Source organism: Passer montanus, unplaced genomic scaffold (assembly GCF_014805655.1).
Source record: "Passer montanus isolate IOZ18808 unplaced genomic scaffold, ASM1480565v1 scaffold22, whole genome shotgun sequence".
Lineage (NCBI taxonomy): Eukaryota > Metazoa > Chordata > Aves > Passeriformes > Passeridae > Passer > Passer montanus.
The window spans coordinates 4905553-4923214 of NW_024366815.1; the positions used below are offsets into that span (position 1 = coordinate 4905553).

Here is a 17662-nt window from a genome sequence, read left to right on the forward strand (position 1 = left end):
ACACTTATTTAGTATAACAAATGCCTGTACCAAGGCTGTTTCTGCAACAGAGCTCCCCAATCATCATAAATCACAGAGCAATGCTCTTCCTTCCTGATCCTGGGAAACAAGGCCTGCCTGGCTACTTTGGAGTGATCCACCAAAGGCTGATGTTACAAGAAGTTAGGGAAAGGTAAGAAAACACTGGTTTTTCATGTGGTAAGTTCACTGGCTGTCTATTACTTGGCTTTACAGAATTTCCCTATTCCAGACCAAGAGCCACAAACCACTTCCCACCTACTCACAGCTCCCAGACTGCCACAGGCACACATTTGTCAGTGGAAGAGGCCATCTGGGAGTGCCTATTTTGTGGATGACACGTTCTGAAAATATGGTAAAGATATCATTGCTGCCAGGCAGAGGCTGCTGTTCCACAGAAACTGCCTGCTGGAACTATCCTGTAAGAATGGTTCCAATATGGTTTTGCCTTTGAAATTACTGAGATAATGAGAAGACAGAGTTTCTACAGTAGTTGGAAGCAACAAAAAAATGAGGAGTTTATTGTAGGAATTCAGAGTGCTCCTGCCTCCTCATTGCATCTTGCAGCACAATAAATTATTTTTTAATTTCCTTTTCCTTTTTATCCTACAGCTGACCTTTTCCTTTGGCTATTTCAGCCTTCTGCAAAGCTGACATCTGCAACCTCTTCCAGGACTGGCACAGCTCATGAAATCAACTAGTTTACTCCTGGACTACGTTCTAAGGTGGTATTTTAAGGTGTTGAAAGGATACTCTTGATAGAAATTGAAATCATAGTAGGAATAAATTGACTACTTTACATTGCCAATTTCAAAGATATACTAGAAATACATAACTGAAATTCTGAGATTCTGGACTGGGTCAAAACACCATGCTCTCTCTTCAGATAATAAATGATTTTGGTAATTTTATTTCAAATGCCACCCAATTTTTAATATTACCTTTACTTTTTTTCCCCCTTTAAAACATCTCACATCCCCTTTTGAATCATGCCTAAAGGAAAAAAATCTATACCAGCCACTCTTTTATGCTATTTCTCCAGATGGAGCTTAGCTGTTTTCCAAACACTCCAATGTATTCTTGCTTTAGGTAACATAATTCAGAAATCTTGTATTGTATAATGGCTGAAATCTTGTATTTTTGCCAGTAAAGATAAGATGTGTGATTTTGCTTGTGGGAAGAATTGAAATGCTAACATGAGCTGGTGAGATTTAGTAACATCCAGCTGAGAAGCAGAACAAGTTGCTAGAGGGCTTCTCCTCTGCTCACTTCTGGTAATGATTCCCTGGTTGCAATAGTTTTTTTTTCAGACTTGTTTCTCCTGTCTTTCTGTAAGCAATTCTCCTTGATTCCTGGGTGAATATCTTTTCTTCTATGAAATCTCTCATAAACATTAACTTATCCATACAAGTTTAACAGTATGAAAAGGAGGCAATTAAAACTATGAATTTAGACTCCATATGCAAAATCTTCTGGTTTTCAGGCTGTGTAATTTCAAAAAGACAGACTCTCTACAGATGGTATCTGTAGTGAATACATTAACAGCACTTTAAACATTTATCTTTCCTGATAAAACAAACTCAGCTCCCAAACTCTTCCAAGGGATACCTTATGGGTTACAGGCAGCTCCTGACTTTGCTCATTAAGAACACCTCATTATCAAACACTGACAACTTTTTCTACTCCACTGTCTGATGGGCAGTTTTACCAAGAGACAACACTTTCCAAAACCACTGTATTTCAACAGAATTGTATATTGTCTCTAGTTAATCACTTTTGTAGACTTTCCTCTGTTTTCTATATCTTTAATCAGATACACTATCATTAAATTTGTCATCTAATCTGTCATACATATACATCTATGTTGGAGAAATTTTCTGCTATAAAAATTGAATAGTAATACCCTTTATCCTCCTATTCCCCTGTCTATTAAGAATGAGAACATCATCCTTGTACTGTGAACACAAAGTAATGAACAGTAGAATCATCAGTCTGTGGCTTTACAGCAGAATAAGCTTGAGTAAAGATAAAAGAGTGAAAGTCCTGATCTTTAAACTTTCTGTCTCAGTCCTTGTCTCCAAAGAAGAGGAAAATATCACAGCCATATTGCATGTTTGGATTAGGGAATGACTGTATAGATGAAAAATTCTAACAGCGGATAGTGGATCTAGAACATATTACTAGATCTTCTATAACACATGAGAATTTAAGTACTTGTTACAATTGGTTTTGCTGCAACTCAACAAACTTTTGGCTACTACTTACCAAAAGTAACCATGGTGTTATTGTTCTGAATACCACTACAGTAAAACAGTCTGTTAGCCCAACACAGGACTCTTGTCTCTTTCTAAAGAACTCTTACCCAGTTGAAAAGTTCACCTTACCATATCAGTTATTTTTGTTTAGAATATATTAACTTTTTGTTCCTAATGGAAGCCAGTTAGAAAAATGAGGGTGAGAGGTTAAACATACATCTGGTCTCCCTATTTAACATAGAGGTTTATCTTTTGCATGTTGCTGATGATAATTTAGAAGGGAGGGGGGCACAAAGGAAAAGCACATTTGTATATTTTTCTGTTATGAAAACGGCAGCTTCCATTTTTCATTTGACATATGAAATAGCTCTGCCATAAAAGCCTGTGCTTTTCAGCTTTGTGTTTAATTGTTGGAGCCAAGAAAAGGAGGTGAAGAAACAAGACAGATTTTACTTGTGGTGGTAGGACATAGTCGGCTATAGCAAGCATGGCTCTCATTATGCTTAAGTGAATTAGTCTGTTTCCTTTAAAAAAAGGAGGGGGGTAAAAAAGGAGAGATTAACAAGCCACCAAGGACCTGCTGTAAGACTTTGACACTTTTAGTGGCTTGTGACAAATGACTTGTGAGTATTAGCTCTCCTTCAGAATCAGAAAACAAATCTACCATTTGGATAAGGAATGCAAAAAAAAAAGGCAAAAAAAAAGCAACAGCAACAAACTCTGCTACAAGGTCATGCTGACTAGGACTCATTACGAGTGGAAAAATTGAGCTGAAGAACAGATAAGTTCTTTAACTGACTAAACTCTGAAATTGCTTTTGGATGTCTAGAAATCTCTAACATTTGTCAACATTTTCTAAGTAAAAAACATGTTACAGTCCTTCTGAAGGTATTCATGTGTTCAAATATTGCAACAATGGCACATATTTCTACTTATTCTCAAGAGGTGTTTTGGGCCTGGGATCAGCTTAGAGGTTCTCCTCTGGACTCATTCCAAAAGATAAATATCTTTCTCGACCTGGGGCAAAACATAAGTGTGCTCTTCAGTTAGGCTTCTACAGATTCCTTGGAAGCTTCATCTCAGTTGCTACATTAGCAGCACTGTCCTGCAATGTACCCTTGCATTATTGGTATATCTGAAAAGGGAATTTTGCACCTAGAACTTCTGTAGTTTAGTACACAAAACACATCTATAAATGAAGAGCTTATATATACCTACTGGCTCTTTGGAAAGTGGAAAAATTCTGAAACCTTCACGAAAAAATATTTTGTTGAAAACCCAATATTAAGAGTACTAGAAAATGCCAGACTGCAGTTGATTATATTCCCTTCCCCATTAGGAGTTTAATGAAAACTCATCTGTAACTTCTAGTATAAAGTACAAGGTAATAGAAAGAATGAATGTTTTTCTCTACTGGTGTTTCTGTCTTATCATTAGATACTTTTTGAATCTGCATTGCTGTGTGAGCACATGTGTGTATACCTCACATCTCTGACACCTGTTTAAAAAATTTTGAACCATGATTAAGATTTGAGGTCCCTGGATAAGATACCTGACTCCACTTCCTACAGTGCCAATTTTTTTTTATAGCATTATTGAACTTAATAGTTCAGACAGCACTAAAGTTTTTCATGAGTATAATCATTGTGGTCTTCTTTTTTAAAAAAAAAAATCACTTTGGGTGAAAGAGTTACTGTAATTTAGTTGGTATTGAAAAGCTGTATCAGTCGTTATTATGTTGTTAGTATAGTTGGAAACAAAAAGGTTGTCTTGCTGACCTTTATGGTCTACTGTGTACATGTCTAAAATTAACAAAACCAGAAAAAGGATGAGTTCTACAGAAAAATTAATACGGATATTTTAAAAGAATGTTTGTCTCTAAATACTCATCTTTGCAAAATGTTTCCTGTTTCATAAGGAGAATCAGCTGTAAGTGGAGTCCACAAATACATGTGTGGCAGAACTAAAGGAATAAAGCAAGCATGGTGAATTTTGAGCAAATCTGGATAATGCTTTGAGGAATTATTTGGTGTGTGGTCTGAGGCAAGAAGCCACAGAGAGGCGGAAGTTAATCTTATGTACTCCCCAGCTGCAGATATGTCTTTTTGAGAGCTGACTGCAGCAGGAGAAACTGAAGAAATGACCAAGAGACCAGATTAATTCCACATGAGCCAAGTGTCAGCCTCATTATAAGTGTTTTCACTAAAGTTGAAAAGACTTTAACTTGGATGGCTGTCATTTCAAAGCAAAGTTGTGACATGTAGAAGTAATTGTAATAAATTAAACTGAAAGAATAATGTCTGACATGAGCAGGGAAGTATCAATAATTTTAAAAATGGTATAAAATAAATAAAACCCAAACAAATAATTCCAGTAGGTTAACTCCAATAGATTGATTGCAGGAAAAATAAGGCACTTCCAAAACTACATAATGCATTAATACAATAAATATTAGCAGGATGTTATGCTCAAATTTCATTTACTGCTAGGTCTGACAGTAAAGAGAGTGAAATAACAATTATATTTTAACATGGAAATTATACAGATCCTTGAGCTGAAAGACCCTAAGGTTCATGCCTTCAAAGCAAAACATTGCTTTTGATTATAATGTTCATACAGCAGAAGTAGATCCAGTTTTACAGGACAGATCCAATATGTGCCTCTACTCATGTTATTTGGTTAGGGGATATTTTTGACATTAATTTTTGTTTTATGCTGTGCAAGAAATCTGTGAGTAATCTTGACATAATGCTTGCAAAAGGGGTAATATTGTAAATTTTTTTTTATACTTCAGAGTTCTTTCTTTGAAAGACAAAAATATCTTATTCTGACAGAATTAAGAAGTAGCCTATTCTTCCCTGCTCTACTGGAAGGCAAAACTGCCCTTACATCCAAACCTTTATATCCAAACCTTTCAGTGAAGAGGATGATTACCCTCTGGGTGTTTTTATTTTTTTTTCCTGGCACTCATCCTGGTGTTACTGGTGTATTTCAGAAATAATTGCCTTTCATAACACTCTTGCTTGTGTAGGAAGTATTGCTAACTTCATTTTATAAGCAGCAAAGAGTCAAGGAGAAATTAGACTCAATATTCTCAGAAATTTTGAGGTGCAATGGATAACCAACATATAAGACCTAATATTTCCCAATACTTAATGGAATTCTGTGTACTCAAATTTTAATTCCTGCAGACTATCCTCATGCCAAATTTTTCAGTCTTCTACCCTCTCTCTTTAAGCAGATTCCTGCTCTGTGCTACTTGACAATCACCATGAGGACCATTAGGATTCCCTCATCTTCCCTTACCCCCTCAGTATTTTCTCTGCACATGGTGAAGGACAGTCATTCCCACAATCCCACATCATTACTCCAGTCTGTATCTGCTTCAGTCTTGTTTTGAGACAAAAATCTACTGTAGTAATTAAGAATCTTTCTAAAGTTCAAATACTCTGCATGCTCTTCTATAAAGAAAGCTGGTATTGGACCTTTTCTCTCCTAGACAAACTCAACTGAATAGCTGCTTTGTGAGGTATTTCATTCAGATGAAAAGTATTTTCTCATATTTTCTCAGGTGTTTAATACCCTGCATTTACTGACAGTAATCTTTCTGTCCATAGATTGTCCTGAAAATGTTTTTAGTAAGTCAGTGCATTCAGTCTTATAGTTTCTTAATATACAATAATCACCAGCTTTTAAGCAATCAGCAGTTGCTGTTCTTGACTGGTTTATGTCATATTAGAAAAGGAAGTACCAAGGAAAATCAAATATAGAGTTGCTACATAGTTTAAATGCCATGGCAGATACAGGCTGGGTTCCAGTTGCCACTCCGCAGGTTATTCAGACACAGAAAGCTGTGAATGAAATGGTGTGTTCATAGCACGTGGAGCACTATTTTCATTTTTGTCTTGCCCCCTTTCCCTGTCCAGCAGTATTTCCTATGTCATCAATAGGAAACATCATCACTCCAGGCTGGATGGAATCACCAGTCTGCATGACCTCAGCATGTCCCTCTGTCACTCTTTGTCCAGAAGTAGGGTTGCAGACTAAGCAAAATCCAAGAAAAACAGCAAAACTTCTTATATTGAATCTACCTTTAAGCCTCAGAAAGGGCATAACTTCTGCTTGCCTTACTGAATTTTCTATTAGCTGCTCGAATAGTATAAACAACTTGTTGGACTAAGAAGTGAGTCATTGCTTATATGTGCTCATGGCTGTTTAGAAGCAGAGGTCATGCTGCTTTATGAATAAAAGCTATCATACATGACTTTAAATGTCTCTGTTCATAAGAACTGGACTTGCACATGTGCTTTCATCAGCATTCTCACTTCTAGGAAGCTGAAACAATCATAATTTCCTCCCATTTCTTACATTCTACTCACTTTCTAAGCTATTTCTAGCAGAACCACATGAAGTAAAAATTTAAAGAACTTGCAATGGTTTGTAGGTCAGAATGCACAGTGAAATTAGGTTTGCAATAATTTTCTGCTCCAGTTTACATATGGTGGTGCCTTAACTCAGCTCTTCAGCCAAAGTATGAACTGTTGACCCTGCTACTAAAACAGTAGCACCAAAACTACACATGTATCTTGTGTGGGAGGTTATATTTTCAGCATCTGAAGAACAGAGTAACCAGGCCTAGGCACAGAAGCAGACTAACAGAAAGCAACCTCACCTTGGGTGATGAGGTTAGCTCTAGACTCTTCCGTATCTTTTCATGTTACCATTAGTTTTGTAGTTACAGATCCTCAGTGAGCACAGAATTTCTGTGTTGCAGTTATTAGCACTGGTGTTTTGACAAGGGAAAGGTGTCCTGTCATCAGAATGCGAACCACATGCACCACTCTGCTTCCTCTGAGACAGGGCAGAGGGGCAGAGTCATGAGCCCAGGTTACAGTTCAGGGGAAGGTTTTCATTAGCTTGTCTCCGAGGGAAATGTGCCACAGGTACTGAGATAATTCACGAGGATAAGAGAGGTACTTCCAGATCAACTTCCAGATTGCCCTGTGGAGGATCAGAAGTTGGACACAACAGTTGTTGTGAGACCCTTCTGACTTGGGGTATTACACAGTTTTACAGCTTCATGACCTGGTTATACTTTTGGTGTTTACATTCAGGAAAAAACAGAGAAAAAATAAGTATCTGGGAAATAAATGGGAACAAAATTTGTTCTGTTGAAGTTAAAAGACCGCCTCAGAGAACATTGGAAGCTTCAGCATCTCCTAAAATGTCATAATAAAATTGTGAAAAGAAGACACTAAACAGCAGTCTTATAAAATATTAATTGTGTTAAATGCAGTCATCTCCTATTCCATTCTAGAGCACACATTTTCGCTTGCTCACTGCAGCAACAAGCTTGTAACTATGTATCTGCTTCCAATCTTAATAATAAGTTTGCAAAATCTGACATATTTGATAACATACCAGCAACCAAAATGCTCTATTCCACCCTATTCCTTGCTCCAAAAATCAAACCACTTGGAATTCTAGGGTACCTTGATGTCCTTCAGGTATATGTTTCTCTTAACAAATAGTATTAGCATACTGAAAAAATTAAGAAAAACCAACCAAATAAAACATCAATTTTTTTTTTCTTTAATGAAGAGCTTGTAGCTCTTTCAAATAGTTTATTAATTTCAAATGGTTTATTAATTTCACCTACGCTTCTGCTTGCAAGCAGTTAATACTGAATTTGATATTAAGAATAAAGCAGGTTATTAATCCTCCTGAAGAGGACAAAATTAATTAAAAAAAACTCTAGAGCAGCTACCAAATAGTATTTAATACCTACAGAATAGGGTCAGAGAAGACACAATGAAATTGGGAGTGGAATGTTCATATCCTAACACCAAGACACAATGAAATTGGGAGTGGAATGTTCGTATCCTAACACCAAGTACACACTTTTATACAAATTCAAAAGGCACCTTAATGTCTTCATAGTTTCAGTCTGTGACAAACAGATGTTGCAGTGAGATCAGACAGGTCAACTCAACATCACTGGCAGTTCACAGCTGCCAAAAGGGATAAGCCATGCTCCCCCTCTCCCCACTTCTCTCCCACTCATGACACATGCTGCCCCTATTTCTTTCTTGTCATCCTCACCATACTGATCTGGTACTTGTCACACATCCCACCCACTTCCTCTAATGCAGGCACAATATCATTGATTTATACCCAGTCTCCACTTAGCACTGTGCCTTAATTCCAATTAAATAACATCCTGAACAATTCCAAAATACTTCAGCATTCCCTCCCCAACTCCCACACATGCTGACTACAGCTGCACAGCTGTGTGTCAGGAACCTGAAAGAAAACTTACATTTCATTTATTTCTATGCAATGTTTGAACCTCTAGTATCAGTGGCAGAAGAAAGAAGAGCAAAGAGACTCATCACAATTCTCCCACCCCCCACAACCCCCCTCATTTTCACTTCTGCTCCCCACATAGGAAGACGAGTCAGGAACGGCAAAAAACAACTATGTCCTTCACATATGGTTTCCACCATGAAAGGAGCAGGCATTATATTGCTTTCCTAAATCAAGGTTTATGAAAGATCTGATCTTCTTCTTTATTTTTATATAACATTCACAGTCATTCATGTTCCTACTATCCACAACCTTTTCCTCTCCTTGACAACACCAAAAATTATGGAAGAGGGGAAAAAGAAAAAGAATAAAACTATTTGGTGTAGTTTCAACATTTCCTTTTTTTCTTGAAAGTCAGCTTCGATGTGTGTGAAAATTCCTCTTTAACTGTAGAAGATATACACTCTGACAGATTATTTAGAGGTAAATGTGAAAGGGGACAGGCTAATAATTCTTTGGGCTAACTATAAAATAGGGGAATGCTTTACAGCTGACATTGTGAGTATATCAACCCAGTAATTGGATGCACGTGTTAGTAGCAGTAAAAAGGCACTGTCCAGTTGTCCACCTTACATGGGAATCTACTTTGAGCATATTCTTTGATTTACTGTTGCAATTAGAACTGAATGTTCAAAGAAAGAACACAAGCGACCTAATTTAAAAACAGTGCCTTTAAAGCCACTATTTAGTATGAAACTTGGCATACTTGTAACCATTTCTTTCCCCTGCAAGTTCTATTTGTTGCACTGTACTAATGAAGCCCCAAAATAAATTTTAATAATCTGCCCAATTAATGAATTCAGTTTTAATATCCATTCAGTGATTAAAGATTTAGCCACTTCCTCCTGACTCCCACCCTTGAAGATTTTAATTCTCTTCATAAACACAGAGAGCTTTCCCAGGCTGACTTTTCAAAACTTCATGAAACACTGTTTCCTGTCTCCTTTTTACTATGTTGTAACCAACAGAGATGTTTTACAACAAATTGGCATAAGAACCAGAAGCATAAGAACCAGAAGCAATTAGGGGAGCTGGTGAAGGATCCCTCTAGTTAGCAGAACTAATGTTGGAAGCACCATTAACTACTTTTCCCTGTTAAAGCATCTGAGCAATGAAAGGATGCAAGATAGCAAAATATCACACAAAAATAAATTGTCAAAGAAAGAAAACTTGTTTGACAGGTACACACAGTTAAACTAGTGGCACTAATACACCTACCAACTGAGAAACAAACATGTGCTTAGACTAACCAAACCATTTCTTATCTGGTAGTTTGGTATACACAACCCAAGGCGATCAAGGGTTACTTTTTCATGCAGCCTCATCAAGCTGACACTTGTTGGCAATGCTGATAAACAAAATATTTGTGATGTTCCAAGTGACAAAGAGGTCATTAGATGATATACCCCAGAATATGAGGATAAAGTAGTTCGGTGACATATACAACTGCAAGCAGTGGTAGCAAGTATTTAAATGAGCAAACTGAAATTTCAACCTGGTGCTACTTGGAGGAAAACGAGACTGTAAGAGATTGATTCTAAAAGCTCTCCACTGAATAGAAAACAATGTTTTTCCATGGCATATCAATGTCAAGAAGAAAGTATACAAGAAATCCCAAACTGACCAAGTAATTTCTCTGCTTTGTTGACACTATCAGCCCCAATACTAAGCCAAGAAATATAAATACAACATTATTTACAATTTTTTGTCCTATTTAGAATATTTCTTGTGCAATTACTTTACTTTCTCATAGGAAAAATCAGCAATCCACATCACATGAGTTGTTACCCTATGTTCATACAGGTACCTGCGATTTTTAACTTAAGACACAGTATAACAAGATTTACACAAAGAAAGGTTTTTCTTTTTTTCTACATGAAAGGCTCTGCAATAAATGAAAACTCCTCTATTGCAGGATCTGATCTGAGTCTCATTTGAAGTGAAAAGGCCCCTATTCACACACACAGTTCAAAGACATCTGAAAGTCATCTTAAAATGCCTGATTTCAAAACAGAGGATCTTATCCTATGAGTGAATGCATCCAAGATGTTTCAGAAGTGTAAGCACATTCTATACTGCTCACTCAGCTAATGCCTTCTTCAATGGAAGTTTTGATTGAACCACTACCTGTGAACCCTCCCATTAAAACAGAAACATGGCATCTATAAACCTGTATGTCCCTTGTTTTCTTTCTTCTGGGGTTTTAGGAAAAAAACTTCCTGTTGCTCCTAACTCTTGGGATTTTTTTTTTCCCAAGTGGCTATAAGTTAGATTTATGAAGACAAAAAGACTACTTACAACTGTGTATTTTGAAAAGATTTATGACAGGGCTACAGTATCAGCATGGAGGGTCCACAAGGCAGGAATGCAGTAAGGGTAACAGGAGAGTGTCATGTAGACATTAAATAGTACAATTCTTTCCACATTCATAAATCCTAAGTGCCTACGGTTTTATACTGCTGGTTATAAATTGTATAACTGAGTTCTATAGACAAAAAAACAAAAACCAAACAAAAAAATCAAACCAAACCAAAACAACAACAACAACAAAAAAAAAAAAAAAAACCAAAAAAAAAAAAAAAAAAAACAAACCAACCAAAAAAACCCCCAAAAAACCAAAACCAAAACCAAAACACAAAAACTACCTGAAAATGAGAAATCATGTCCTTAAGAACATATGCATTCCACAGTAAGGAACCATCTTTTCAAATTACTTCACTCATTATTATTTCCTATTTTAAGTATTTTGATTGGTAAAGCCATAAAACAGAACTCTTTGGACAGTAAGCAAGCAAAACACTAGTCAGTCTTTAGAAAAACAGTGAAAAGTTCTCACATTAATTTACAATGATAAACATATTTACGTATGATAAGGATTCAATAATCCCAAACAGTTAGTTTACAAAATGTTCAGTAGCAAAAGAGTGTATTTTATCAATCATTCTAATCTACTTGGAGCATCATAACTGATGTTATGGTACCTGTGGCACTTTATTATTTTTCTGCACCAGAAGTATAGTGAAAAAAATGAGTATCAAATGAAGTATACCTAATCAAAACACATTTAATGCTATTTTTCTGCATATAACCCAATCTATAATACAAATACCTATTTATATGTCATGTATATACGCACACAATTAAAACCCTCATTAGTAATGTTCTAGTAGTTGAGTGGTTGTTTACCATCTTTTGGGCTAAAGAATGAGGGTCAAAACTTTCTTGCTTTCACTCACTATGTTGTTAAGCTTATCCCACGCTAACCAAAGCTAAACCAGAGACTATCAAGGGACTTCAAGAGTTCCTAAAGCTTAGTATAAAAGATAATTGAATGCTCAGAAGAAAAGCCCAGAATAGGTTAGCTTGTGGGAAGTAGCTAATTATTTCTTGCTAGCTCCCCTGACATACACTTTCATTCTGCAACATAGTGCCTTTTTCTTGAAATAGTCCACTTGGGTTGGTCAGAAGACAAATTAATAGAATACCTTTGCTTGGAAAGGCTTTGTTTGAACTAAATCAGCTTACACAGTTGAGGATGCAGACCCTTCTTGTCCATCTCTTTGAGCAGAGGTGACACCAGGCAGTGGCTGTGCCGCCATCTACTGTAGGTTTTGCATAGCACTGCTTGGTCCAAAGCCCGCAGGAATCCCTCCAGCAATCCTTCCCCCTCATCTCCAGGCTCAGTGACGCAGACTGCACTCCCTGAACGTGTACTTAAGTAAGAGCCTGATCCTGCAATCTTTGCTCAGGCAGAACGCCCTCCACAGACTGCAGGTCAGCTGCTGCTAACGAAGTATTGTGTATTTTGTTATTGTTCTTCAACTAATAAGGTCTGTCCCGCAAATTTGAAGTTTGTGTGCCTTATAGTACTGTGAACAGTTGTCTTTGAAGACAATTGAAAATTGCATAGCACTGAGACTACATTCAAGTTTTCTTGAATCTGCTTATCATATATCATGTGGCTTTAATGCATGCCAGCCATTAATCCCAGAGAGTTTTTCTATCTTAATAAAGAGAACAGTCAGTGTGGGAGTAAAGCTAGAATCTGCACACATGCGGTTCCCTCTCAATTTTAATATATGTCTTAAGATTCTCTTGGTGATCCCAGAGCTCAAGCTACAGTGAAAGCTTCTGTAATTGCTCTTTGGAGGATTTTTGGATTTTTTTGTCCCTCATTTAGTGTGTAAACCTCCAGCTCTCTTTATTTTTGCTTGTGAAGGGCTCTGTCAAGAACAGGGGCAAGGGACTTCACAGCTCTGGTGCTGCAGGACAAGGTAGTAGTTGTATTTTGAGAACCAACTTCCAGATGTAAGGAAAAAAAAAAAAAGAAAGTGTCCTACATCTATCTAGTGACAGACACCTCCAGCCATGCCAAGTGCTGCAAGTTCTGCCAGTCTTCTGACAGAACAGTCAGGAACCACATGGTACTCCACAGGTAGAGAAAGGATGATGGAATAGTTCCAAGCAATCAAGTCGCAATACAGCTGCCAGAGTAAACTTTAATTTGGTGCACTCTACACAATATTTATAGAGCAAATCCATGAGCGCTGCTTGAGCCGTTTAAAGGCTGGAGACTAAATTCTCATTTCTGAATGTTTATTCTGAATTTCTCCAACTGTTCTTCTTACTTGACAGTGCTTAATTGGCAGAGAGCCATGAGAGCTGTTGTCTAATTACACAACATATCACGATCTTACAGACATACTGATAAGGCTTTACTGCAGCATAAACAGATTTTAAACATTAGCATATGAGAAAATTAGCCTCCAAATTAGAATATTTCAGTCTTGTGTATCAATAGTCACTCTTATTTGTTTAGAAAAACATGGTTTCAGAGGGAGAAACTAATTTTAGAGATTAAATAGCCTATAATGTTAAACAGGCTACAATTTAGTGGCCTCTCTGGCTAACTCTGTGTGCATGGCAGAAATCTATTCACATGTAATTACTTATTTCAGACCATGTGAGAGATACCATATCTTTGCATGGAATCAGTCCAGCTGGGGATTAAAGCAGTATTATGATAGCACTGCTACACATGATGCTGTGAAAAACAGAGTTAGTGAATCCACTTGCAATATTTTGCTACACATGCCGCCTTGAATAAAAGCACAATAAATATATTTTTAAATGGTTTCAGACTATGTTTTTACAGAAAAGACAATTTCACACTGCATATTATAATGACTATTAATCAACAACCAAGAACTCTAACTTCTGTCAACAGGATGGTAACAGTTTTGAGCTGAAGGATGTGCACTAGGTCTGCTGTTGTGATGTAAGTTCAGTAGGGAAGTGACAAGTTTTAAGATAATGGCAGTCCTTTCTTCACTGCATGTAATCTTCAGTGATAGGATGCAGTTATGTATAATAAAGGCATTCTTCTGCTTTTATATGAAAAAAATTACATTCTCCTCTTATTCAGCAGATACTCTACAGATGTGGCAGTAACTATGACATTAGTGAGAAGGCAATTCTTTTTCTGATGCACTGACTGAAAAACCAGGACACACCATGCACATCCCCTCCCACAGTTGTGGGAGAGTTCTTGCATGTAGTCTGAAAAGGTAGGAAGAGGTATTTGTGTGTTTCAGTGTATTCTACCTCTTCTTGGCAGGATTTTGCAAAAATTCAAGCATGTAGATAAGTTTATACACTGAGCAATTCTGCTGGCTAAGTGGGACTGCTCAGATATGTAGCTACTTCCCTGAGTAAACTGCTGTCAGAGTGGACACCTTACAGCCCTTTTTGGCAACAGTGTGCTACACAGAACAGTTTGATGTTCTCAGAGATGCAAGCAAAGCTTTCAAAATCCCATTTTAAGGCTGCTGTTCTCCCAATCCAAAGGTAATCTAAGAAACACTGTTCTAGGACCTCATTCCACACAAATTCATCAAAGTTAAGCCTCCCTCGCAGCTCTGTTTTTTAAGACTTTGCTTTTCTATGTAATAGAGAAAGGAAGGTGGTAAGATTCAGCTGCTTTGACATCCAAAGCAGCTAAATGACAAACATTAGAGTGCATGATAAAGCACGAAGTTGCAAGGTGGAGCAAGTGAAGCAGCGACACATGATACTGCAGCCCTTTTCTCACTGCTTCTAAGGTTATATTATGGATAGTTACTAGAAGTACAACTGAATTAACAGCAGTGTCTATCATATAGCATGGCAACATACTGAAGAACTCCGTATTTTACACATTAGCTAACAAGGGATCTACTTAATTCACTTTCAGTTGTTTTAATTTAACAGCAGATTTATTCCTGGGTTTATCTGGATTTACGTAAAACAACACAAGAACCAAAATGTGGTTTTTTACCAGTGAAGAAACTTTAGAGTTTCCTCGAGTTGCGTAACAGAGCTTACTTTCTCAGCATGTTCCTATAGTGGGACATAGTCAGTTAAGATTTGTAAGAGAAAGTAATATACTGTGATTTAGTACAGTTAAATTTGAGACTGCACAGGCAGAAAAACCAAGCAAAGAGTACATTCCTAGCACCAACAGCCAAAAAATACATTACCAGAAGCATGCTATTACTAAGCATCTAATTAGTTCTAGAGAAAAGCTCGAAACTTCAGCTATGGAGACTGCCATATGACTTTTGCTCTGAAATAATTTATTTAAAAAAAAAAAAAAGGAAAAAGAAAGAAAAGGACAATGAAACGCGTGTGAGGTCTGTGGGAAGGCAGCCCCAGATGTTTACAATGGAGCGAGTAGCGGTATAGCGGCGCTGCAGCCCGGGACCGGCGGGGCGCGGCGCGGCACCGCCTCCGCGCACCGCGGGCGGCAGCGCGGCCGCGCACCGGCTGCCAGCGCCGCCCGTGCCCCCGCTGCGCGGAGCGCACCCCGCAACACCTCGGCCCGCGGGAATAAACACCCCGGCTCCGGCAGCGGGGAGCAGCGAGCGGCTCGGGGCGAGGAGCGTGCGGGCAATCGATTAATTGTTCCAGTGCAGCGCTCTCGTCAAGGCACCCTAATGACAGGGGATAATGATTTTCAGATTCAGGAGACAATGTCCCCCACACACTCCCCGCCACTTCCTTGCAAATCTTTCTAATTTGCTCTTCTGCCTGGCGAAGAAACAAACGGTGCTCAGCGAGGCCATTTGCAAAACAAATGTAACCGGAGCGACCCGCAGATACGGGCCGGCCGGAGCGGCGTCCCTGAGGAGCCGAGCCGAGCCCACCCAGCCCTGCCGTGCCCCCCTCTCCCTTCCCTGCCCAGCCGGGCGCTCGGCCCTGCCCGGCACAGCCGTACTTACTGAACGGGCAGTTCTCCTTCTTGGTGCCGCTGACCTTGCCGTTCTTCTCGATCTTGAGAAAGTACTTGTTGTAAGAATAGAGCTTCCTCTTGCGCACGTCTCCTTGGAGGTGATTGTAGCTCCGCACGTGTCTCCCCGCACTGGAAGGAGAGGAGAAGGACGAGGGGAAGGAGGAGGATGATGAAGAAGAGGAGTTGGTGGCCTCCGGGGACAGCATGTCCTGGCCGAGGTCATGGCAGGTGACAGGCACAGAAGACACCAAGAAGAGCAGCAGCAAGCAGCAACAAGGCAGGTGGGAAAAGGCTGAGGCACCATTTGTCAGTATCCATTTGCACATTGTACTGAAACTCTGGGCGCTGGAAAATGTCTTATCAAATGAAACATACTGGAAGGGTAAAACCTGGTAAAAGGCAAGTGGAGAGACGGTGGTTGCTGCTTCTGGTTAGATTCCTCTGAGCTCTGATCTGGCCTGAAGTAAGTGCACCAACATCCATAACTCAGGGGACAAATCGCCTCAGAAGTTGCTGCCTTTTAATCCTTCGAGTCCTCCCTCAGAAAAAAGAGCTGTTGGTTGTTGGTTTGGTTTTTTTGTGGTTTTGGTTTTTTTTTTTTGGTGGGGGGGTTGCTGTGGTTAATCCTCTTTTCTTTTTCCCTTCCCCACCCCCCCACATGCACACGCACTCCCCAACCTGGTTTGAGACTTTCCAGTAGTTATTTTGTTCTCTTCCTCACTCCTTTCTTCACCATCTTAGATGTAGAAAGGTCTGAAAAATAGATGACAGCAAAGTCAATGACAACAACAAAAACAACGACTAAGATAAATAATAACCAGCGGAAAGGGTTGCCGGAATGGATTTTTCACACATACACCTTTACACACACGCGCACTCACACTTTGTGGATTTGCACCTTCTTCTGATCCCCACCCTCTTGCCTTTTTGCAAATCCCAAACCAGTTGCACAACTCGTCCTTTTCTCACTGACAACCCCAGAGGAGGAAGTTTCTTTGTTTTGCTTTGAATTCTCCAGAACAGTATTAAAAAAAAAAAAAAAAAAAAAAAAAACAACGAGAGAAAGAGAGAAGGAGAAATCCCAACTTGTCCCCCCGCCCTTCCTTTCCTTTCCTTTCCCTCCCCCTTTGGTTGTAAACAGGTTGGAAGCTGTAGCCTAAATGTCAGCGATTACAAGTCAGAGGTGGGATGTGCCTCTGGTGGTCAGCCCTTATTTGCAGGGGGTCAGGCAGTGGTGGGACATCTGAAACCTTTTTGCAGCTGGAGCGAGCAGTGCCTGCTGCGGAGGCAGCCCCGGGAGCTGCCCTCGCTTCCTCCCGGGCTGCGGCAGCCGCCGCCTTCGGCTCGCTGCTAATTGCTGCTAAAGCGTCCTTCTCCTCGGAGCGCCGGCCACCAGCATGGCTTAGAGACTCATGCTTTACTAATTTCCCTGTCTTCCAAGTTGAACCAATCCCCTCCAGGGAGGCTTCCCTCCCCCTTCACTCTTCCCCCGCGCTCTCTGTCTCCCCACCGCCCCCCCCCCAGCAGAAAAAAAATAAATCTCAACCAACCAACCTCCTCCCCTAAAAAACCTCCCCAAACTAACAAAAACCAACCCCCCAAACCCCAACTTGTTTTCTAGTGGAGGGTTTTATTTTATTTTTTTTGGCAGTGAAGTGATTGAGAAAGCCACCTGGAGCTTGTTGCCTGCTAGATCTCCCCCTCCCCCCGCTGGAGGAGGGGTTGGGTGGAGAGGTTGGAAAGGAGTATATAC

The 17662-nt window shown here is 39.3% G+C and overlaps 1 protein-coding gene across 3 annotated transcripts in view; it reads right to left on the bottom strand.

The window, feature by feature from the left end:
• The window catches only part of FGF10 (fibroblast growth factor 10), a 60513-nt gene extending 43150 nt beyond the window's left edge, over window positions 1–17363 (bottom strand). Inside the window, exons 1-2 of one of the 3 annotated variants that reach the window (XM_039709966.1) lie at window positions 17160–17363; window positions 15899–16662 (exon numbers count right to left, since the gene is read on the bottom strand). In XM_039709966.1, the coding sequence (XP_039565900.1) occupies window positions 15899–16235 (337 nt within the window). In that variant the 5' untranslated portion in view covers window positions 16236–16662; window positions 17160–17363. Of the gene's footprint in view, window positions 1–15898; window positions 16663–16790; window positions 16915–17159 lie in introns of those variants that run through there. The other 2 variants (XM_039709965.1, XM_039709967.1) reach the window with 2 other exon arrangements.
• Window positions 17364–17662: the final 299 nt, after the last annotated feature.